The 24,286-nt window shown below is 45.0% G+C and overlaps 1 protein-coding gene and 1 long non-coding RNA gene across 5 annotated transcripts in view; one reads left to right on the top strand and one right to left on the bottom strand.

Annotated features, from left to right (window-relative positions):
• The window catches only part of B4GALT5 (beta-1,4-galactosyltransferase 5), a 90,902-nt gene that overhangs the window by 13,888 nt on the left and 52,728 nt on the right, over nucleotides 1-24,286 (bottom strand). For all 3 annotated transcript variants that reach the window (XM_077167062.1, XM_077167070.1, XM_077167072.1), the window contains exons 2-7: nucleotides 13,714-13,848; nucleotides 6,656-6,769; nucleotides 5,524-5,648; nucleotides 4,342-4,458; nucleotides 1,767-1,954; nucleotides 1,001-1,123 (exon numbers count right to left, since the gene is read on the bottom strand). In XM_077167062.1, the coding sequence (XP_077023177.1) occupies nucleotides 1,001-1,123; nucleotides 1,767-1,954; nucleotides 4,342-4,458; nucleotides 5,524-5,648; nucleotides 6,656-6,769; nucleotides 13,714-13,848 (802 nt within the window). The remainder of the gene's footprint in view (nucleotides 1-1,000; nucleotides 1,124-1,766; nucleotides 1,955-4,341; nucleotides 4,459-5,523; nucleotides 5,649-6,655; nucleotides 6,770-13,713; nucleotides 13,849-24,286) is intronic.
• Nucleotides 13,714-19,747, top strand: LOC143688783 (uncharacterized). Of its 2 annotated transcripts, none has more exons than XR_013178309.1 (3): nucleotides 13,714-13,837; nucleotides 15,473-15,542; nucleotides 19,001-19,747. It is a non-coding gene; the product is annotated as an uncharacterized LOC143688783 (long non-coding RNA). The 2 variants fall into 2 exon arrangements; XR_013178308.1 differs by having other exon boundaries at nucleotides 15,473-15,570.

Raw genomic sequence — 24,286 nt, 5'->3', positions numbered from 1 at the left:
GTAACCCATGTCAAAGCCTGAAATATGTTCTACAACTAATTGTGGTGCTGTGCTTTGAAATTTATAGCTTTTTGTATATATGTTATTGTTCACAAAAAAAGAAGGAAAAAAACGTTGATTGTGATGATAAAAAAGTGTATTTAAGCCCTCTAGCCTCTTATATTCTGGAGCAGCTAGAAGGAAAAATCTGAGAGGATCGTACCATAGCCCATGATAAACTCTGGGATCTGTCCTGTAACCACTTTTTGAAGAGTGCTTTGAAAACTATTGCCTTTTTATTTCTTTGCTTTGTATATATGTTATAGTATACAACAAAAAAAGTTTTAAAAAAAGGCAAAATAAATTTATGAAAATGGAAACAATGATTATTTCTGGGTGTTTAGACTGTGGACAATTTATTCTATTTTTATACACATCTGTATTTTTAAATGAATATGTTATCTACTATAAGAAAACTTTGTTGAATTACAAGGAGTTAATTTTTGCATGTCAAAGGGAAAAAAGGAAATCGCTGCTTTATTAGAATGCTGAGTTTGTCTTATAGGATGGTAAGAAGTATCTTTATGTGTGTTTTAAGGTTATAATTATCTAAATTTTAAGTGGAAAAAATTCATTTCTATGCCTCCAGATAGCCTAGTCTCTATCGTAAAAGAAAATTATTAATTGCTCCTGAAATCTAAGCAGAAAGAATCTTCTGGAGTTGCTCTGTCCAGGCTGGCGCCACAAGTCGCTGTCCACACCGGGAAGGGGCGGGTCAGAAGTGACGCTGCAATGGCTGTCAAATACACACCGGACTTGGAAGACGTAATAGGAAAAAGTGAATGCAAAATAGTAATAATATTTACACTGACTACACACTGGAATGATATCAGTTTAGCTATATTATTAACAACATTAAACATACCGTTAATATATTAATACAATTAATTTCACTTTAAAAGAAAGGTGGACCCTAGAAAAGCTTAAACCGCACCCCAGGGCAGCAGAGGAGGGGCAGCACCTGTTCCAGAGGTCGTCGTCCTCTCCGCCCCAGCCCCAGAACGCATTGGGGAAGCCATTGATTTTCCGAAACTGTTCCACCGTTAAGCCGCTCACGCCACCAAAGAACTCGGTGTAAGGAAGCCTGAAAGCAGAGAGACAGCACACATCACAGATGCACCGCAGCGCGTTTCCCCGGGGCAGGCCGCCTCACTCGCGCGCCCAGGTGGAAAACTGTCTGAAATCGTGCTCATGCGCTGGGACGGAGCAACCTGCCACCGCTGGGTTTTGTCCCAAGTGACTTCTGAAATCACAGCTTTCTTGAGAAACAATTCACAGACCATACAATCCACCCACTAAAGGGTACACATGAATGGGTTTCAGTACGCTCAATGTTAGAACATTTCCCCACCCCCGGGGAAGGCGTGTGCACACCAGCGACGGCACCCCCAAGCCCCACCCCCTCGCAACCCCAGAGGAGCCACGCTGCCTTCTGTCTCTGATCTGTTCTGGGCATTTCACTTGATGGGATCACGCAGTCTGTGGTCTCTTGCGACTGGATTCTTTCACCCAGCGCGTTGTTTTTTGAGTTTTACGCACATGGTAGCACATGTCAGCGCTTCCTCTCTCTCAGTGCTGAAGCACGCCCCACCCGGGGGGTGCACGGCGTGGACCGGTCCACGCGCCAGCTGACGAGCACCGGGGTCCCAGCTAACTGCGTTTTCCCGTCCTTGCGTCTCCCGCATCCTTTTAGAGTTACCCTCTCCGCTCAGAGGCAGGACACTCACAGATACAGGTACTTGTCCAGCCTGGCCGCGAAGTGCCTCGGCATGCGCCCACACCCGTAGTAGTTGCGGTCGCTTTCCGGTATGTGGTCCACGTCGTGGAAAATCAGACAGTCCCAATCCAGGTCCTTCATAGCTTCTTGAAAACCGACATTGAAGAGCATGGCCCGATTGAAAGGCTGCGAACCCGCCTGCAAGAAGCACAACTGCGGTTTTAAGAATTCTCAAGGCGCCATCCCTTGCACCATCCCTGGGGGGCTCGCGGGGATGGAGGGACGGTCACAGGGCTGACACAGGTCACCACGTGAGCACCACTGCCTCAGAAATGGAAGGCGGGAGAGACGGCTTCTGTATGCAGCTGCAGAGGTGAAAAAGCAGCCTAGGGGAGCACCCACCCCATAAATTAACACGACCGAGCTAACTTCACAGGCTGCCTGGTACTCGCCCATCACTCCCTCAGCACATGGACCAATCTGTACCTGTTCTACTTCATAAACCAAATCCATCAAGAAGACTGTGTTTTCGTTCTGTCTTGTCTTGTTTTATTCTGAACAAAGGCACCAGTCACTGAGCCTGTTAGGGGCTCGCGGAGCTCACAGAGAGAACATTTCAAACCATGACAGCCCCCCTGTGAGTCAAACGTTGGAACTTCTGATGGGTGTGCAGGGGATGAAATGTAATTAAATAAGAAAACTGGGTTTGATATTTAATCACTAGGACAACGCTTTTTATAGCGTAGCGTCCACAAGCCACAGGCAAACAGAAATGAAAGCTGCTTCCCCAAGACTGTGGACGGCTCCATCCCATTCAAGATACCTCTCCTTTTTAGGATCGTGACTCTCAGCTGACTTCTCATGGTTCCAGCCACCACCACTGCACCGCCACCTCTCACAGCAGCACAGGCAACCATTCTCAAAAGCGTGCTAGCAGGGAGGGGCAAGTTTGCAAAAGGTCTTCAAAGCTGAGAGTGAGTTTATCACGGGGAAATTGTAAACCTTCACCCGTCCATAAAGCTCTAGTCTAAGTATCCCAAACTTAAAAAATGTCCACAGAAGCCAGGTCAGTAACATAAGTGTGAACCAGGCAGGGAGGAGACGACAGTAGTCCGGGGACCAGGACAACTGGACAGCACGCTCCATCGAAAGCCAGCAAATAAATAATAGTGCACAGGGATCAGCTCCCCCGCCCACCCCAGGGAAGGGGTTCAGATGCTGAATTTGCCACGTGGGTCTTCAGTTTGTGACTTCTGTATCTGACTCAATCCCAATACTCTAAAGATTAAAAACCACAAACCAAGGGGGAGGAGAGAAATGAGACAAAATAAAGTGTCAATGGCTGAGAGATTCCAAACAGAGTTGAGAGGTTATCCTGGAGGTTATTCTTATGCATAAATAGATATCACGTTGTTAGTCAAGATGTAATGGGAAGGCTGGAGGAAACTGCCTGAAAATGTAGAGCTGTGTTCCAGTAGCCATGCTTCTTGATGATGATTGTATAATGATACAGCTTTCACAATGTGACTGTGTGATTGTGAAAACCTTGTATCTGATGCTCCTTTTATCTACCTTGTCAACAGATGAGTAGAACATATGGAATAAAAATAAATAATAGGAGGAACAAATGCTAAAATAAATTTAGTTTGAAATGCTAGTGATCAATGAAAGCGAGGGGTAAGAGGTATGGAATGTATAATCTTTTTTTCCCTTTTCTGTTTTCATTTTATTTCTTTTTCTATTGTCTTTTTATTTCTTTTTCTGAATTAATGCAAATGTTCTAAGAAATGATGAATATGCAACTAAGTGATGATATTGTGAATTACTGATTATATATGTTAATGTGTTATTTGGCTTGTTAATTTTTTAAATTAATGAATACTTTTTTTAAAAAAATTTTTAAAATTTAAATAAATAATAGGGGGAACAAATGTTAAAATAAATGTAGTAGATTGAAATGCTAGTGATCAATGAAAGGGAGGGGTGAGAGGTATGGTATGTATGAATTTTTTTTCTGTTTTCTTTTTCTCAATTGATGCAAATGTTCTAAGAAATGATCATGATGATGAATATACAATTACATGATTAAAAAAACGTTTATATTGTATGCTGATTGGTTTCATTAATAAAAATTTTCAAAAAAACCACAAACCAAAATAAAACCCTGAGGCTGAGAGAAGTCTGCTAATGTTCACATCCCACGGTTGATTAATAGCAGACACGGGAAAGGAACCCAGGTCTCCTGACTCCAACGCCACGTTCTCTGAGTCGGAAGCTGATATAGCTTCTTATCTTAAGAGGAATTTCCTGGGGCTGGAGTCTGAAGACACGGCCCAAAGCAGGCACTACCCAAACCGCCTTACAAAGGCAAAGTTCAGGTGCGAAGTTCCACCGTGTACTCAAATGTGCTGATTTTGAGCCACATCTCAACCGGAGCACAGAACTGCTCTGTTTCCCTTCCCTCCTCAGGGTGCCTCAGTTGTAAGAGCTGCTTTACTGGCTCTTTACACCAAAGATGGATTGGCTTGAAGCACTCTACACTGCTGCCCCAGAAGAGAAAGAAAGAAAAAGAGAGGACCACTCACTTGCTCAACCACATAAAATGCAAACCGCAGGCGCTGGCGCTGAAGCATGGGGATCAGATGTCTGAGAAGGACGGGGAGGTGCTCACGGCGATTCCGGAAAGGGATAAGGATTGCCACCTGGTGTGAGCCACAGCAAAAGAAACAAGCCTGTTAGTCCCCCAGATTGCTGTTCGATGGCAGGTCACCCCTGCAGAACTGGCAGCCAGCTGACCGGCTTCTGGGGGGGTTGAGCTGCCTGTACCTCAACTTCCTCCAAGGGAAGACTTCTGTGCTGGCGAGTCGACCCTTGGAAGCCAGCGGATGATACTGTTACATGCACTTTGCCTTGCACACAGTAGGACTGTCCAGTGGATACTGCTACATACACTTTGCCTTGCACGCAGTAGGAGTGTCCAGTGAATTAGTTTATTCAACCCACAGGAACAGATACAGTTTACACTATGACCCAGTTCATTATATATATATATATATATATATATAGACACAAGTAAAATAACGTCACAAAAGTTGTCCTCCTTACAACATGCCAAGCACTCTAATATTTTACTTTATTTTTTAACTGCTAGTCATTAAACTGATTTTATATTCGTGACGGGCTGCAAACACTCTTCTAAACTTTAAAGTCCAGGACTTCCTTGATCTCTGCTGCACCACGAGTGCTTAACAGGGTCTGCCACATAAGAAGCACTTTAATAAATATTGTTAGAAGAATGGATTTAAGTCAGTGTCATAAACTTGGTCCACACCATTGACTTCTGATTATAACTGTGCAGAAAAACACTAAACAAATCTCCAAGTCAAACTAGATAACTCTGTTTTTTATTCCACTAACCTCAGACTAAGCCAAAGAAGAACAGAGCAGGAAGCACTGCATTTGCAAAGACGCCTGCAACTGTACCACAAGAGACCTACAGACCCCACCCGCCGCCATTCACTTCAAGCATATTTCAGTTAGGAAGAGAAGAGGGTCCCGCTGAGTACTCAGAGTGATGCAAATTCCTACGACTACAGAAGAGTTCTCAGGTTAGATCCATTCCTTCAAAATGTTTCTGTCAGTGCAAACACCTTGCATTCGATGGAGGGAAGCCAAGTACTAAATGCTGTATCTGTGAACCCCTGGTGATCCAGGCTGATGGCACATTCTGGGTAGACCTCCCGGCACCTCTGGCCTGGCGTCCCTACCTTCCATCGAGGCATGCAATCCGAGGGCTTCCAGTGACCTCCGAGCTGGATGGCTGGGTCTCGGGAGAAGATCTCATGAATGTCATCCATGCTGATTTCACTCATGTTTATGTCTATGGGGCCCTCTGAACATAGAAGAAAAAACGGATTAAGAGGCCAGAAAATGGTATGTTTTTTCCAGGGTGTGAGTCAACGCCTTTTCAGTTGATAGTGTTTTTAATAGTAATGGAAAGCTCTTCCTCTGCTTTCCAACTCACTGCACTTCCGCTCACCACTCTTATTTGCTAAAAGCAGGAGATCAAGAAATTAAGACTTCAGAGCTCTGCTTCTGCCAAGGGTATAGAAAGAAGTTGAAAATTAGAAAACAAAACGGCAATTGAAAATGATTTCTCGTAACCAGCTCCCATCTCTCAAAGCTCTCTTTTACTGAACGTGAAACTTCTCAAAGGGGAAGTAGGAAAGCCACGAAGCTAGTTGGAGCCATTTCAGCTTGCTCCTGAGGTAAGTACAGACACAATGTTTCAATTCATTCACTTATGAGTCTGGGGCCCTAAAACCCACGTGGCAAACCACCTCAAAACCCAGATCATTTGTCATGTCTGACTTAAGTTAAAAAGCAGAACTATCTGAACTATCTAAGAAGCCCAAAAGAACAGAAAAAAATTAATGTCCCTGTTTCGGATTGCACATGAAAAAAAAAAAGAAAAAAAATCCGAGAATTTCTTAATAACCAGCACTTTGTTGAGAAAATAACTTTTCCAATATCAAACAAGTTATAATCAGTGTGAGATTTATACCAAAAGACGAAGCTAGATGCCTAGATTCTTCTTTGTCTAAAATATACATTATTCTTTTTCTAGGACATCCTAACAGGCCCAAGTTACAAAAGAAGAGAGAAAAGTGTGGGTACCACAGGACACCCAGGGGTGCAGGCAACGCTGCAGAGAAGCTGAAGAGAGGTCCAGACCACAAACAACATTTGCTAGCTCCGCTCCTGATGGCAGGGAGGTGCCTGTGTTCTCCATATACGTACAAATACAGAGTTCAAGAAAGAACGCCCTCCTTGTCATTTTGATCAAATAAAAACACAAATCACTTTAAAAAATAGAAGAAAATAAACAGCTCTACTCACTCATGGAAGGGAGCCTTTCAGGGCAGGTGTGATTCGCAAAATAGGTGAAGTCTTCAGGGAGAAAAGTTGTGGTTTGTAGGAAAGTTTCACTGTGATTCAAGTCAAGAGGATAATCTGGGGAAAAAGGGGGGGGGGGGGAAATGGCAAATCAGCCTCGTACCTAAAATCAATGGGCAATTCTTAGACACCTACCAAAGATGAACTCTTTTTCTTAGATGTCGTCTTTTACAGAAGCAGGATTCTGAACTAGCTCTTTGCCAGTTAAAAATCCAAACCCACCAACAGAAATGTTGATCAGATGAATAGCATTTTAACCAGCGTTCCCATCTTCATTGATTTTACAGTCTTAGAAACATTCCATTTAGAGCCACATAATCCTACAAGGTAATTAAAGAGACAACAGGCCCCATCTTCCATCTCTTATTCCCTAAAGATATTATTCTCACCTCCTTGAGCCAACTATGTAGTACTTACATTTAGTTTTTACCTCCACCAAGCCATATATAGGTAACACCGGTTTTTCTTTCAGGTCACGGCTACTGACTGCCCACTTCGGAAGGTGATGATTTTATTTTGCCCCCTTCTTCCTCCTGCTCCCCCACTTGCCTCTCCCATCTCCCCATCCTCCTGACAGCCCTGTGTCTTGACTGTGGTCAGGACAGCCTTTGGTGTTACATTATGATTTTTCTACAAATAACATTCAGAGCTGAGAAACAGAAATTCCTGCATAATTTTCGTGGGTTATCTATTTTTCAGAGCAACGGTCTTGTTTTTCTGTTTGCTTGGGGTAATAACTACTAACTTGGCATCACACCTCTCACTGACACATGTCCTCCTAAGACATCTGCAGGCATCAACTACGCTATTCACTTCACCTTTCCAAGAAGGGCCAGTGCCTCTGAGCACCCCAGCCTGGAGCGGCAGTCTCGGTTCCTCACCTTCACCAGTGTTCTAGACTCCCTCCCCCTCTCTTCCTTACTGAACCTCACGTTTCCTACAGCCATTTTCTTTCTTTGTCCTCTCTGGTGGAACCCATCCTTTGAGTAGCTTCTTAACAAACAGGACGGAAAGCAAATTTTTCTGAAATCTTGTATATTTGATCGCTCTTATTTCTCCTCACTTGATTAAAAGCTTGGTTGAATTTACAGAACTCTAGACCAGAACCAGTTTTCTTTTAGAACTGTGAACGTGCTGTTCCACTGCCCTCCACCTTCCACGGGGTTGGAGGTCTAAAGCCATTCCAGTTCCTGACATCTGGGGCGACTCATAGCTCCTTTCCAGAAGGACATTCTCTTAGGTCAGAAAACATCCCGCTGGCCAGACCTGCTGTGGTCTGCTTCAACCTCCTGGTTTAGCCATCCGATGGGCCTTGAAAGTCTGTAAATTCACGTCCTTCTGAACTGTCTTTGCTGGAAAGGTACTACTTCAGTGATGATGCCCTCCCTTCTTTATTCTCTGTTCCCTTTCTGAAGAACAGACTATGAGCTGGTCACTGGACCCACTGAACCTCTAATTTTCTCTTTTTTTTTAATCTGGTTTTCCATTTTGCCTTTTTTTGTCCTACTTTCCAACATATTTCCCCAACTTTACCCAACCCTCAAGTTAACTTCCATTTCAACCATCATATCTTTAATTTCCAAAAACTCTTTTCTGAATATTCATTTATGATAATATATTCTTGTATATATTCACATTTACAGTCATTTTCTCTTATCTCTGAGAATACAAATGACAATTGTTTGGTTTTCTTTTCCCAATATAGTCTATTTCCTCCAATTTACTTTTTGTTCTTGGTTTTCATCTCCAGCACAGTAATCCTTGGTCACTGCTAATATTTAAGAGTGGGGCACCCCACAGCTAACTGGAAAGGGCTGGACGATGAGGCGCCTCGTTGTAGGGTGCTGTGCCCTAAGCCGGCTCTGGAAACCTCCCGTGCCAGCATCTTCGGGTCTGTCCTCTTGGCTGGTCAGAGTCCCCAGGGAAGCTTCCTTCAGCCTCCAGTCGGGAACACAGCCCGGCCCCAAGGCTGGATGTGCTGGCCCTGACTTTTCAATCCTAGGCTCCCCCTGACCTGCCTCGCGTCCCCAGGTCCCCGGGCCCTCTGCGAGCATCTCTGCCACTGGAGTCGCTATCTCCTGCCAGAAGAGGAAATGGGATTGGGCACCTGACTGCATTTTAAGTAGTTTTCCACCGATCTTAATCCTAGTTCTCACCTTTATTCCCACTTCTAAAAGGACTTGCTATTGCTCATAATTCCAGAGCTTCTGGGAGATTCCCGGGTCTAAACTGTGTGGTTTCTCACTCTCCCTGCAGCTGCAACTATGCCAGTTTTCTCGGGCCTGTTAAGTCCTTTATCCCGGGTCCATCTGCTTTCCAACTTCCAAATTTGTTGGCTGTAGTGTCCTTTCCTGTTCTCATTCTTGAGAAGAATTAAAATAAAATCTAAGCTTATGTTCCTTTACTGACTTTTAGTGGTGTTTTAAGAGTGCGAAAGCAGAAGCCTTTTTCCTAGGGGACTATAACAGCGAAACAGAAAGGGCTTCCTCCAACCTCTCATTTTTTACAGAGGAAGAAGCTGAGGCCTCCCGCGCACACAGCTTCTGCGAGGAGATTCAGCCAGTGTGCGACAGCACCCACGGCTACGGCTCTGGGCCTTTCCCACATCACTGCATTATTTTTCACCAAGCATTAAAATCTTTCTCCCGAGCAAAACATACGGAATAAAAATAAATAATAGGGGAACACATGTTAAAATAAATTTAGATTGAAATGTGAGTGCTCACTGAAAGGGAGGGGTAAGGGGTATGGTATGTATGAATTTTTTCCTGCTGTCTTTTTATTTCTTTTTCTGAATTGATGCAAATGTTCTAAAAAATGATCATGATGATGAATATGCAACTATGTGATGATATTGTGAACTACTGATTACATACGTAGAATGAAATGACCATAAGTTAAGAATGTTTGTGTTTGTTGTTATATTTTTTTAAAAATTAAAAATTAATAAAAAAAAAATCTTTCTCCAAATCTTTTAGATTCAGCTCAATTTCTTTTGGATCCTCATGCTAATTCTATGAAAATTAAAACTTCTTGCCAATTTCACTTCTAACCCCTAGATTTGTAGACTTTTCAACCTGGTTATCATAAAAACTATCGGTAGAGGGCTCCCAAGAATCAAAGGGCTAATGCGCTGCCCCTCTTATATGAGCACGCAGCTGCCCTCCCCACGAGGACTCGGGTGCAAAGCCCAAGGGGGCAGCCTGAGGAGAATTTAACAGTCTCACGGCACAGAGGGAAGAAGCAGGCGCCTTTCTGTCCTTGAGAGCTGCAGTTTAAAAAGAAAACCCCCACACCCATATTCAGAGCCTGGTAGCGATTACTTTACACAGAGATGCAAACCGAACAAGCCCGAGCCTTGAAGGGAAAATCCCACATCCACGGAAATCAGTCCACAGTCCCCAGTTCATCCGTGCAAACCTACCCTAAGTCGCCCTTCTCCCAAACGTATTTACTACTGCAAAAACCTACGCGAAGAGTCGACCAATTACTCTGACGATTCCGATTGCTTCATAAAAAAATACATATTTTATATGTAAAATGATTATCTTGAAGAAAAATACATTAAAGGCAAAAGTTTCCCCATGTACTGGAAAGGGAGCGTGAAGAGCCCACGTGCTGGGAGGTAGAAGGTGGCGGGACACCCAGCACTGCAGAAACTGCGTGAGCCCCGCGGGCATTATAACAAGCATTTTCATGAACTAATCCACAAAAACAGACAGTGTATTAACACCCGCAATGCCAGACTTAACTCTTAAGAGTTACAGCCTACATAGGAAATAAGAAGTTAAAAAGAAGAAGAAAAAAAGCCACGGAGAGAGGAGACAAGGTACTTTCCAAACTTGAGGCACCTACTATTTGAGGTTTGTTTGAAGATAAAGATAAATTCCTTTCTACTTGCTTCAAATGCTGATACAATAAGCCTGGTGACAATTAGTATGAAATAAAACAAGGCTACTTTATTCTTTCTTCTGATTACTAAATTCATATATGCCATTAAAATAATAAAAAAAAAAACAACTCCCAAATACAGCTGCAAAGTGAAAGTTCTCCGTAATCTTGCCTTAACCCTTGAAAAAAATTAACACCTCACATGTGAAACGAAAACGCGAAGAAAACCTCCTTTCACTAGCAGGGGAAACTTTATAAAGAAGTGAAAGAGGCAGAGGAAGTGGCCAGTGACCTGGAAAAACTGCCCGTGGTTAACTGCGAGCAGTCCCAGCTCTCCTCCTCCTCTTGCCTAGAAACAGGCGGGTCACACGGCCACACTGCTGGGGTTCCCAGACGTCACCGGCTTCCCCTTCCGCGCATGCGCCCAGGGAGGGGGGAGCCTCAGACAGCGGGGATGAAACAATGGATTTGCTGAATTTCTATGGCCACAGTTTTACTTTTTAAAATTTAATCCATTTCAAATCCGGACATGTTCGTCCAGCAAAGGAAGGAGAAGTGCAAAGAAGGCAGCTGCTTTTACAGTGATACAATGGGGGAAACAAACATCCTACCTACAGATTCAAGTGGCCACTGACTCCCCAGGGCTCAGAGACCAATATTTCTGTCCATCAGTAGCTACTTACTCAACTTGGCTTCACAGCACTGGTTCTCAGCCTTGGTCGCGAGGCTGCAGGGGTGGGAGTGGCCCTGCTGGAGGTGGTAGGCACCTGGCCATCTCAGCAGCTTCAGGGCCAGGATACCCTCCATGCGAGGCAGAGAACTGCTTTGAAATGAGTGAAGATGGTGGGTTTTCACCAACTACAATTCCAGTGAAATACCCCCACTTCAATTCTTATTTGTCCAGGGTGTGCCGGGAACACAGAAGCCGCTGGAGGGGGTCTGAAAGCCACGCTGCGATAGGAACCGTGCCTCTCGTCACACCCACCATTCACTCACACAGCCAACAGGCATTTCCTGGCACCTCCCACCTTCCTCCATAAGATGGGAACACGGGAGCCACTGTACTGGGTCCCCGAGAAGACGCTGAGCGACGATGCAAGCACAGAGCCTGGCACACGTAAGGCAGCGACAACAAAGACTCCCCTAGTCTTTCAGGGGATTTCTGTCTTACCCTTCATCTTCTAAATGTTTAAATTTAAACAGTCAATGAGAAGGGGGGGTATGGTACATATGAGGTTTTACTTTTATTTCTTTTTCTGGAGTGACGCAAATGTTCTAAAAAATGATCATGGTGATGCATAGACAACTATGTGATGATATTGTGAGCCACTGATTGTGGCTATATATATGGTATGGAATATATGTGTGTGCAGATTTATCAATAAAAGTATTAAAAAAAAAAAGTTCCTATAATAAGTATAATGTTGGGCAGGTCATCAGACGTTTCTGTGTCCTGATTTCCTCTTTATGCAGTTAGTTCTTAGAAGAGAATAAAATCCACAGGTAAGAGTCCCCACACTGAGAGGGAAATGTGCACGCTCACATCTGGAAAGCTCTATCAGTGGCTGAGTGAGCGTGACCACCAAACTCAGCCACACACAGGGAATTACACCACGGGAGGAAACGCCTCGCCTGGTTGGGAAAGGTAAACCAGAGGCAATTCATTAAACCGTTGTTCCAGAAGTCGCTTTTAAAATTATAATTTGTAAGAACTGTCCCCATTACCAGATCATTATGAAATGCACATGTGTAAATTTCAACTAAAGCATACATAAAAAATGCTGTAAACAAATCCTACTGGGTTGAACACATTTAAAATAGAGTCCAAGGCTCCCAAGGGTGTGGACCTTCCCGGCAACGGGGGACATAGAAATCTTAGAATGAGCTGAGACTTGGCACCAAGGGATTGAGAAAACCTTCTCGACCAAAAGGGGGAAGAGGGAAATGAGACAAAGTGTCAATGGCTGAGAGATTCCAGAGTCGAGATGTTATCCTGGAGGTTATTCTTACGCATTGAGTAGATATCACCTTGTTAGTCAAGATGTAATGGAGAGACTGGAGGGAACTGCCTGAAAATGTAGAGCTGTGTTCCAGTAGCCATGTTTCTTGAAGATGATTGTATAATGATACAGCTTTCAGTGTGACTGTGTGATTGTGAAAACCTTGTGTCTGATGCTCCTTTTATCTACCTTGTTAACACACGAGTAGAACATATGGAATAAAGATGAATAATAGAGGGAACAAATGTTAAACTAAATTTAGTTTGAAATGCTAGTGATCAATGAAAGGGAGAGGTAAGGGGTATGGTATGTATAAAATTTTTTTCTGTTTTCTTTTTATTTCTTTTTCTGAATAGATGCAAATGTTCCAAGAAATGATCATGATGATGAATATGCAACTACGTGAGGATATTGTGAATTACTGATTACATATGTAGAACGGAATGATCAAAATAGGAATATATGCGTTTGTTATGTGTTTTTTGGTATTTAAAAAAATAAAATAGAGTCCAAGGAGAGAAGAGAGTTGAACAGCTCCTCCTTTCTCTCTGTGTAGCCTTCGGGGCCAGATTATGATTTAAGGAAATTCTGAACCGTCACCACCTTCACCGTCACCACATGTAACTGAAAACAAAACAAGTAACAGACAAGACTAACATCCGCAAACCTAAGGGTAAGGAAGTCCCACCAAGTTCTTTCTTCTCTGTTGGTGAAGAGGATACATTTTTGAAATCAAGTACCGAGTTATTTCCCCAAACAGTTTTTGGTTCTCCTGTTTTACCGGGTCCCTAAATATATGCCTAAACTGCCTACTGGCAAGACACCATGGCAACTACGCTGAACCCTGGGGCCTTGAAAGCTAGCGCCTGCCTCCTGGAAAAGTATCAGGTCGAAAGCAGAGTCACCTGGTTACGCTTAAGGCACAGTCAGAAACATGAACAAGGATTCATTTTGCAACAACTTCTTCTGCAGAAGTAAGGTAAGACTCTCAGCCAAACCTCCCCTCTTGGACAATGCATTTTTTTTCCATCAAAAATAACTATGCATACCAAACCCAGCCCTCCTGGGAAGAGACCGTCCAATAAAACCACCTCTTTGCTCAAGGCCTACCTGAGTCGTTCCCGCTGCTGTTCCTCTTGGCGTAGGCGCCGCGGACCATCTGCTCGTAAACCTGCGCACTGATGGTCCTCACGTTGTCGCGGATCAGGATGCCCTGAGCTTGCATCATGAAGAGGTAGGTGTTCACTGCGGAAACAGGAGGGTCGTGGAAAGGGGCCAATTCAATAGCAATCATGGAAAAAACCCCAAAACTTTGGATTCCTTTTTCTCTTTTTTGACTTCTAAAATCCCTTTCAGTTCTAAAATCCCACAATGCTGTGACTCACGTTTCCATACCGGGTTGAATGTTTTTGGGTCATCAGCATTCCCTGGGTAGCTGGTAGGGTTCAGGGGAATTTCTATCAATACTCAGAAAATTAAAAAAAAAAAAACAAAAAAAACCCCATAAATTTAAAAAATTACATCCTATCTGATCTTTGAATATACACAACCTGTGTTCTAACAATGTGGTTATCACAAAGACGTTTATGAATTATTTAAAACTTTTGAAGTCACTTCTATCTTTAAGTTTACCTTCTGGTATTTATTATCTAAATATTTATTGTTTAATAAATAATAAATATTTATTACCTAAATACCAGAAGGCTGTACACAGAGAAAAGAAACCATTGGCTGCTCTGCTTTCTGAAAACACTTAATCTGGGTTTGGCCTTGGTAACCTTTCTCGAACTGGTGGACTAAGGTTCCAACTACTTTTCTTTGGGAGATTTGGAGAGAAAGGGGAGATAAAGAAAGAATGCTGCAGTTCTCACGACACCCCCACCCCACCCAGATTTCCAAAGCCTTAGGAAAAGAACAGGTGGCATGGCTATTCCACTTTTTCCCAGGCCTCGCCAATCCAAGAATTCAAACAGAAGGTGCCTTTCCATACACAGTCCTATTAAAATTTATCAGTGGAGGAAATATGTTGTATTTGGCAGTTCTGAAGCAGGAGAATATCAATTGTAAAAGTAAACATAGCTTATTTGTGCAATATAAAGGAAGTACAAAACAAAGAAGTAGTCCTCCAAATTTTTTCTTCTACACATGTATGAAATACATAACTCTTTTCTTTCCTTCCTTTCTTTTTGCCAGGGACAGACTCATCCCTGGGAGTCTTCTCCCACGTCGCTAGGGAGACTTTCACCCCTGGATGTCATGTCCCATGCAGGGGGGAGGGCAATGATTTCTCTTCCAGGGTTGGGCTTAGAGAGACTGAGGCCATATCTGAGCAACAACAGAGGTCCTCCAGAAGTAACTCTTGGGCATGCCTATAGGTAGTCTAAGCTTCTCCGCTACCTACATAAGCTTCACAAGAGTAAGCCTCATGATCAAGGGCATGGCCTATTGATTTGAGTGTCCCTAAAGTTTGACAAAGTATCAGGGGATTCCCTGGTGGTAAAGTTTAATAGTTCCATATTTCTTCTCCCATCCCTCAGGGGACTTCGCCAATACTTTTTAATGATCTGGTCAACATACTTTGGGATGTATCCAGGCACGACGTTAGGCTGTACAGGAGTAAAAGCCCTCAATCCATTCTGGGCTCCCTGGGTTTTGGGCTGTTCACATGATCTGCCCAGACTGAGTTAAGAGAATGTGCTATGGATAATTCAGGTTCTAGACAAAAATAAACCTCTCTTCCTTTGGTCTCATAAAGTAGGTGAAGTTCTAAAATACAGTGTCCTCCTTCCCCCTATATTCTGATTTACCTTAGTTCCAATCTGATCAGCTTCGTTCTTATCTCTAATTGAGGCCTAATCTCTTTTCCAAGGTCTCTAACAGTTGCTGTTAGAAGGAAACACTGACCTTCAGACCTGCAGAACTCCAACTCTGAGCCTCAGGTGACACACAGTTCCGGAGAAATACCAGGTTATAGATATATAGCACAGCCTCTCAAAATCTAAAAATAATAATTACAGCTCTGTACTAAACGTGACTGCTATAAAACTTGCCATCTAGGCCAAATTTTCTAAATGAGATCATACAGTATTTGCTCTCTTGTTTCTGGCTTATTTTGCATCACATAATGGCCCACAGGTTCATTCACAGTGCGGCATGCCTCACGACTCTGCTCCTTTCTGCAGCAGCACAGTATTCGCGCGTATGTACACTCACAGCTCACCACTCTGCCTCTCAGTCAGCATGTCCCTCAGCCACCTCCATGCACTGGGCATCAGGCTCAGTGTCCAAGGTCAACAGGCCATGTCTCACATTAGCCTCACTTACACATACTTTTCTTTAAATAGAAATGCTATGTTCTTGCACAGGATTCTGTAGCTTCCCTTTTTTTTTTTCTCCACTAATACTGCACGGATATTTTTCCTTATCAGTAAAATGCAAATAAACTTTCTGGTTTTTAACACCTGTTTAGTACTATTTCACTGAAGTAATATATTTAATTTTATTTTACCAATCCTCTGATTATAGATATTTATAGTGTTCTAACTATTTACTGTTATAAACATGCTTTACTGACCAACTTTATTCAAGTGTCTTAGCATTTAAACCGGACATTGCAAAACTGCTCTCCAGTAAATCAATGACAATTTATTTTCAATAATTCAACAAAGTTTTATTGAGTGCCTATCATGGGCTAAGTCAGTTTCTTCACACCTTGGCAACAACAGGTATTATTAATGCTTTAAGTGTCTGACATTTTATCTTAAATGCAAGTTCTTTGGTCAAGTTTTTCAAAGAGTGGTGAAGGGAAGCATGGCAGTTCCAAACAAAAGTCCCAGTCCTTTTAGCAGGTGAATTCTTAGGACTAACTAACAAAGGAGAAAAAATGTGACTCTCCTTTTGATTCCAAAATAAAATTTAATCATTAAAAAATAATAATGGGTCAGTCTCCTATTAGGAAATTTTATAATAGGATTCATTTTCAATTCTGTTTAGGTAACTTTAAAGTTCTAAAAACAATCAATAAAAATCAAATCATACTCAACAAATATATCTATGAAACACAATAGCATAATTCCTTCCAGAACATATAAAAGACTTGACACTGAAATTCAAAGCAATGTGCAGACTTTACATACAAACCCTAGCTTTTATGCCACTCTCCTCATTTCTCCACCCTCCAATCTACCCTTCTCCCATCTTTAGTTCTCAGCACAACCTGATTCGGCCATCTCATCGTCCCCTAGACTCCCATCTTCAATCTCACGCTCACGCTGCTCTCTCTGCACAGACCATGCCACCCAGTCTAAGCAAACAGCCCCTGCGGGAATCCCCAGCAGTGCCCGCCTGCCGGAAGCTTCTCGCAGCCCCCCTTGCCCGTAGTCCCCCCTGCTCTCCCCCCGGGCCCTGGCTGCCCTTCCTGGCCCCCACTCACTAGAGGCACCACTGTGCGCCTCCTTCATCCATCACCCCCACCCCACAACATGAAACGACAGCACAGACATCAACACCGCCTTATGGTCCCAAAGGGGCAAAGAGGGACCTAAAAACAGGCGTTTCCTGCATGACATCCCAAACCCGAAGGCAGCCCCGCAAAACATTCTACTTTGTATTATTTAAACACTTTTTATATTAAGTTGGGGTCTCATTTGTTTACAGTCCCCTATCTCCATCATCTGACTCCCACTAGCTGACCTTTAACCATCTGTAAGTCTCACATTACTTAAAATCCCAGTGAAATTTATTCTGTCTTACGGCTACATAATACTCCATCATATGTATATAACACAGTTTGTTTAGCCACTCATCTGTTGATGGACATCTGGGCTGTTTCCATCTCTTGGCAATCGTAAATAATGCTGCTATAAACACTGGCGTGCAAATGTTCGTTTGTGTCCTTGCCCTCATATCCTCTGAGTAGATAGCTAGCAATGGCATTGCCGGGTCATCTGGCAATTCTATACTTAGCTTCCTGAGGTACCCCCAAATTGCCTTCCCACAGCGGTTGCACCATTTGACATTCCCATCAACAGTGGATAAGTGTGCCTCTTTCTCCACATCCTCTCCAGCACTTGTCGTTTTCTGTTTTGTTGATAATGGCCATTCTGGTGGGTGTGAGATGATATCTCATTGTGGTTTTGATTTGCATTTCCCTAATAGCCAGGGAAGTTGAGCATCTTTTCATGTGCCTTTTGGCCATCATGATGATGAATATGCAACTATATGATGATATTGTGAATAACTGATAATATATGTAGAACCGAATGACCATACATTAAGAATGCTTGCGTTTGTTTGCTGTATTTTTTTAAAAATTAAAAAACTAATAAAAAATAAAGATAAAAAAGAAAAAAAAAATCCAAGTGAATCAGGGCTCATACTGAAACATACTATGTTTAATGGAGGTTCCACATTCACTTTTTAATATAAATAAATATCAAATGAAGAAGCCAAAGCCACATGCTTCCTCAGGAAGGGAAAATTCTCTTCCAAAAATGTACCTACCACACCCCACTCCCCGCCCCCAGGGCAAAGTCAGTGGCAGATTGTAAAACACAAGCAGACCTCAAACTGAAAACTCAGGTAATTCACCACGATTCGGCAGGCATCTCAAAAACCTGTATACTGAAATAAGAACAAAGAAATCTAACTGCATTCTCTTCTACCTCTCCAGAACTCAGACTCCATCCTATGTGAACAGATTGTCACTCGAGCACATCCACCCTCTTTGGAGAGCAGTTTCTACTTGGATTCTCTGCTGCTCACTCTGTGATATAAAACTAGGAGCTCACAACACCTTACAACAGAACTCCTGTATTCCACTTGCAATCTCAAATACTATGCCACTGAACTTCAAGAAACTGTAAAACGTTTAAAAACATATCCTCTTAACTAGCCACCCTCATCGTTGTGAGATGGCAGCAATTTAAAGGAGGCGCTTTTTGTTTTTCATATAAACATTTATATTCATAACAATTTGTATTTTTTATTATGAAAAACAACATATGTCCAAAAAAAGCAATAAATTTCAAAGCACACCCAACAAGTAGTTGTAGAACAGATTTCAGAGTTTAGCATGGGTTACAATTCCACAAATTTAGGTTTTTCCTTCTAGCTGCTCCCAGACACTGGAGACTAAAAGAAATATCAATATAATGACTCAGCAGCCAGACTCATTTGTTAAACCCGACCTTCTCTGTTTTAACCAGGGTGGCACATTTTTACAAATCTGCATTGGGGGAGGAGAGATTGAAAAAAAAACTAAACAGGTGGCTGACCCCCCCACAGGCCTGGCTCTTCAGGACACACTAGCTGACCCTGTTTTACCTTTATTTCCAGGGCCCTGCCCCTATGTGCCGTGAATAGTGACAATGGTCACTTATTTCAAGCTATCATGCAGGTGCTGATACAGAACGGGGTGGAGACAGAACAAACCCACGGGCACAATTCTCAGGGTCGAAAAACCCAGGTGGCCAGCATGCAACAGAAGCAAGAAATCTTTCAAAGGATTTTAACTCATCTCTAAAATATATTCTAATCTATAAAAAAAGAAGCAACAGAAGTCAATGGTCAGAGAGCTTTTAGAGGCAGCAATTTCAAATTACTCTTTGCAGCGACTGGAAGGCAAACCACATGCTTCACTCGTGGCATTTTTGGAGGCTAGCTCAGGCACCGTTTATTCTCTATTAGCTAGAAAAGGTTAAGGGACATACCACAGCTTCAAATCCAAAAGAAATGGAATCCTGTGGCGCCTCTGAAAGCAAGAGTGCTGCCTCACTACCTACTCCCAGCACACAGGACAACGCCTGGCCACAGGCGGGCAGCCCGTGAGTATCTCTTGTACAGAATATTTAAATCTCAACTTACAATCCCATTTCTAATTTGATTCTGTAGGGTTTTTTTTTCTTTCTAAAAAAATTTATTGTGGTAACATATAAACATAAAATGTGCCATTTCAACCACCCTTGATTATATTTACAATGTGTGCTACCGTCATCATATGTTCATCACGTCTCCATCAGCTCGCTGGGACGCTGCGCCTGGTGGGGCTAATGAGCCTGCACCACCCCCCCCCACCAGCACGCGTGGCACAGGTTCCCGGTCACCAGCGCCGCCCACCAGTCACCAACTCCACTCACCAGTCACCAGCACCGCCTACCGGTCACCAGTGCTGCCCACCGGTCACCAGCGCCGCACACCAGTCACCAGCACCGCCTATCGGTCACCAGCTCCGCCTACCGGTCACCAACTCCGCCCATCGGTCACCAACTCCACTCACCGGTCACCAACTCCGCCCATCGGTCACCAACTCCGCTCACCGGTCACCAACTCCGCCCATCGGTCACCAACTCCACTCACCGGTCACCAACTCCGCCCATCGGTCACCAACTCCGCCCATCGGTCACCAACTCCGCCCACCGGTCACCAACTCCACTCACCGGTCACCAACTCCACTCACCGGTCACCAACTCCGCCCATCGGTCACCAACTCCGCCCATCGGTCACCAACTCCACTCACCGGTCACCAACTCCGCCCATCGGTCACCAACTCCGCCCATCGGTCACCAACTCCGCTCACCGGTCACCAACTCCGCCCATCGGTCACCAACTCCGCCCATCGGTCACCAACTCCACTCACCGGTCACCAACTCCGCCCACCGGTCACCAACTCCACTCACCGGTCACCAACTCCGCCCATCGGTCACCAACTCCGCCCATCGGTCACCAACTCCACTCACCGGTCACCAACTCCGCCCATCGGTCACCAACTCCACTCACCGGTCACCAACTCCGCCCATCGGTCACCAACTCCACCCACCGGTCACCAGCTCCGCCCACCAGTCACTAGCGCCGCCCACCGGCCACCAACACCGCCCACCGGTCACCAACTCCGCCCACCGGTCACCAGCTCCGCTCACCGGCCACCAACGCCGCCCACCGGTCACCAGTGCTGCCCACCGGCCACCAACGCCGCCCACCAGTCACCAGTGCTGCCCACCGGCCACCAACACCGCCCACCGATCACCAACTCCGCCCACCGGTCACCAACTCCGCCCACCAGTCACCAACACCAGTCACCAGCACCGCCTATCGGTCACCAGTGCTGCCCACCGGTCACCAACTCCGCCCACTGGTCACCAACTCCGCCCACTGGTCACCAGCACTGCCCACCAGTCACCAACACCGCCACCAGTCACCAGCGCCGCCCACCAGCCACCAGCACCGCCCACCGGTCACCAACACCGCCCACTGGTCACCAGCACTGCCCACCAGTCAGCAACACCGCCACCAGTCACCAACACCGCCACCAGTCACCAGCACCGCCCACTGGTCACCAGCGCCGCCCACCGGTCACCAACACCGCCCACCGGTCACCAATACCACCCACTGGTCACCAACACTACCACCAGTCACCAGCTCTGCCCGCCAGGGCACACTGAAACCACTGCTCTACCATTTAAGCTATAATAAAAAATTGGAATAGTAGGTAGCATTTTTCGAACACTTAATTCCATGATTCTTCATCTCATTTAACCCTCACAATTATCAGAAAGCCCAATTTATAGCCAATTCTAGGCTCCAGTTTCTCCCAGACTCTGCCCCAAGGTTGAGGGAGGAGCTGGAATTGGAACCGGGCACGCCTGAGCTGGCGCTGAGCTTTAGCCCGCGCTCAGCACCCCCACCGCAGCCGCCACGCCGCCCGGGGTGAGGCAGGGAGACAGCTCCCCAGGCGACATCCCGACAGGGCTCTGGCTGAGCTCCCCTCACCCCAGTGAGGGCGTCTCTGGGCCTTCCCGTCTCCTGTCTTGGTGGCTCCTGCTCTCCCTTCTGTCCTCAAATCCTCCCAGCCCTTCGAGTCCTTCACATGCACTTCTAGAAGCTTCTGTATCATGCAGCCGTCCAGGCCTTCCTTCCCTTTCCCGGGATCTCTATGGGTCTGCCACGGGCTTTCAAAAATATGGCTTCCGCTACCGTCTTGTCCTCATTTCCTAACAGCTGTATCGTGTGTAGTCTCATCATTCAACGAGTAAGTATGCACAAATCAGATTATTCATCCTTTTCCTAATGAACCACAGGAATGAACACAATGCTGAAAAAAGAAAAGGCTGAAGAACTAAACATTGCCAAACGAAATAAAATAATCACAAATTCCTCGGGACTGGAGGGAATAGTAAAGAACACTTCCCCACACCCAGGAATGCTCCTTCCAAGAACACAGGCCCAGGATGGGAAACCAGCAGCCTGCAGGGAGCTCGGCCTCAGCACAGCCAGCCCCACAGACAACTCGACCCCACGTGGGGTCTCTGGTGTCTCCCGCTCGCTTCTGCCCACTGGTTCTCAATCTGCCCCAGGTTTCTGCGTAGAGGCACTTCAATCCCCGGCACCCTTACCTCGAACCCCCGCCAGGCCGGGCAGCCTCACGGCTCTCTCCTCTGCTGGCCCCCTCCCCTGGCCCAGCGGTCCCTACCTGACAGCGGCCAGGTGCTGCATGTCGAACCCAGACACAGGCCGGGGCCCAGCCCCCCTGTCCACCTGCCGTCAAAGCACGGTCAGCCGAGCCCCTCTGGGAGACACACATGTACGACGATTTCCTGGCAAAGAAATCCTACAAAAATGATGTTCCATATTTAACCAGTATCTCCCCAGCAAGCTCCTTTCTTCACAGAGGCCTGGCAGCACACCTCCAGGCCTTCGCCAGAGAACTTGGGGAAACTCTACTTGGGGTATTTTTATTAACAGAATTTAAAACTTCTATTACATGGTAGGTCATCAATTGATACCTCTGAACGCTGATGGGAATATAACAGGCAGACAATAATACTGATTCATGTGAAGCTTGCTGGGGGCAAAAAACCCAGGAATGCCCCCTTTTTAAAGACGCTGGTGCGAAGCTGCCCTTCTGTTCTGATCCCAAGATCAGGCTGCAGGGCTTTGCAACGCCTCTATTAACAATTCTGTGATTACATTTATCCCAGGTCCCAGCCTAAACGAGACAGTGTACGTGCATTTACACGCACATCGCTTCCAATTTAAATCATCTCATTTAAAGTTCACATCTCAGTGAAATTTCTGATTTTCTTATTTCAGGTAATGAAGTCAAGTCCTCCAGAGATAATCTGGCTAAGGATATATACTATATTAGTGAAATAAAAAAGAGAGGTTAAAAATAAAATAATAGAAAAATAAATAAGTAAAAAAAATAAAATAATAATGATAAAAAAGAGAACTGAGGTTGGACAAATATCCCATAACATTTGGATTAATTTTACTTTGAAAACTTTGAAAAGCAGCATCTTCCAATAATGGGATCGTAACAGCTGGCTAACTCACAGTTACAAATCCGTTCTAAATTGGCACACGGGGGTGCAAGGGTAGTTCAGAGACAGAATTCTCACCTGCTATGAAGGAGAGCCGGTTCGATTTGGGGCCCATGCAGTTCTCAAGAAACAAACAAAAATTCAACAAACGGTGCTACAGTAACGAGGGATACTCGCGTGGAAAAAGAATGAAATGTGACCCCGCCATAGAGCATACCAAAAAAAAAGGCAGACAATCCTCCATTATTCCAACAACTACCTCTGGAGCACCTGCTCTGCGGTGGGCTTTTGGCACAGCACTAAGCTCCTGGGGTTCCTGGGAGGAGGAGACAACACACTACGGGACAGACTGAGTGAACAAGAAACTCTCATCCAGTCGGGTAAATGCTAAAATGACAATTCATACAAGTTCACACTTACTAACAATTCTCGGACACTTTTGTGAAGAGCTGACACGGTAATCCAGCCCCAGCGTCTGGACTGGGGTCACCTGCAGCCACGCTCCTGCGCCCCCATCTGTGTTCACAGCTGGAAATTTCCAGGCGGCCGCGGGGGTGCGGTGGGGGTGGGGGGCTGGAGCGGAGCCTGGGCTGCAGCCCTGAGCCCCCCCGGGCCCCCCAGCACAGCCCCCTCCCCTCGGCCTCCCTCCCTCCCCCAGACCCCCAGGCAGCCCCCGCTTCCCCGTGGATCCAGCCACGCGGCTTCCACCTGACCACACTCGGCAATCAGCGGTGACTCGACAGTCCTCCCGCGATAATGAAACCTGACATTCCAGATGAGGACCAAAATAACAAGACACAATAGGTTCAAGTGGGAAAAAAAACGAGGTTCTATACACTTAGAGTTGGTGATTTCGCATCCTAAACATGAGCATCCTTAAGGTTAGATTTGGCTTGGGAAGTGACATCAGAAAAGAATGACAAAAGAAAGCCATGCCTTTCCTGAGGACGGTTTAAAATCTCAGATTCATCCTCAACGCCCCAAACACACACACACACACACACACACACACACACACACACACACACACACACACACACAACTGTCTTTTAAAAAAAGAATGAGGAACCACTGCTAATAGCCAAAGCTGGAAAGAATCCAGAAGTCCACCTAGAGAGAAGATTAAAAATTTATAGTGCGGTCAAATCTTGGAATACAAAGTACAACTATAGAAAACAACAGAGTAAATCTCTGGAGACACAAAGATGTAAATAAGATAATTCCTGTCACTGCCTGAGAGTGGAGGAGATAGGGAAGAAGCCCAAAGTGCAGCTGTGTTTGCTGAGCGCCGTGCAGGCACAGGACGCTGCGGGAACAGGAGGGAGAGGCTAGTACACACATCAGGCGGGGGTCCGAGAAACGCTCTC

Source organism: Tamandua tetradactyla, chromosome 1 (genome assembly GCF_023851605.1).
Source record: "Tamandua tetradactyla isolate mTamTet1 chromosome 1, mTamTet1.pri, whole genome shotgun sequence".
In the NCBI taxonomy this organism is placed as follows: domain Eukaryota; kingdom Metazoa; phylum Chordata; class Mammalia; order Pilosa; family Myrmecophagidae; genus Tamandua; species Tamandua tetradactyla.
This window is presented reverse-complemented; position numbering and strand designations above follow the sequence as displayed.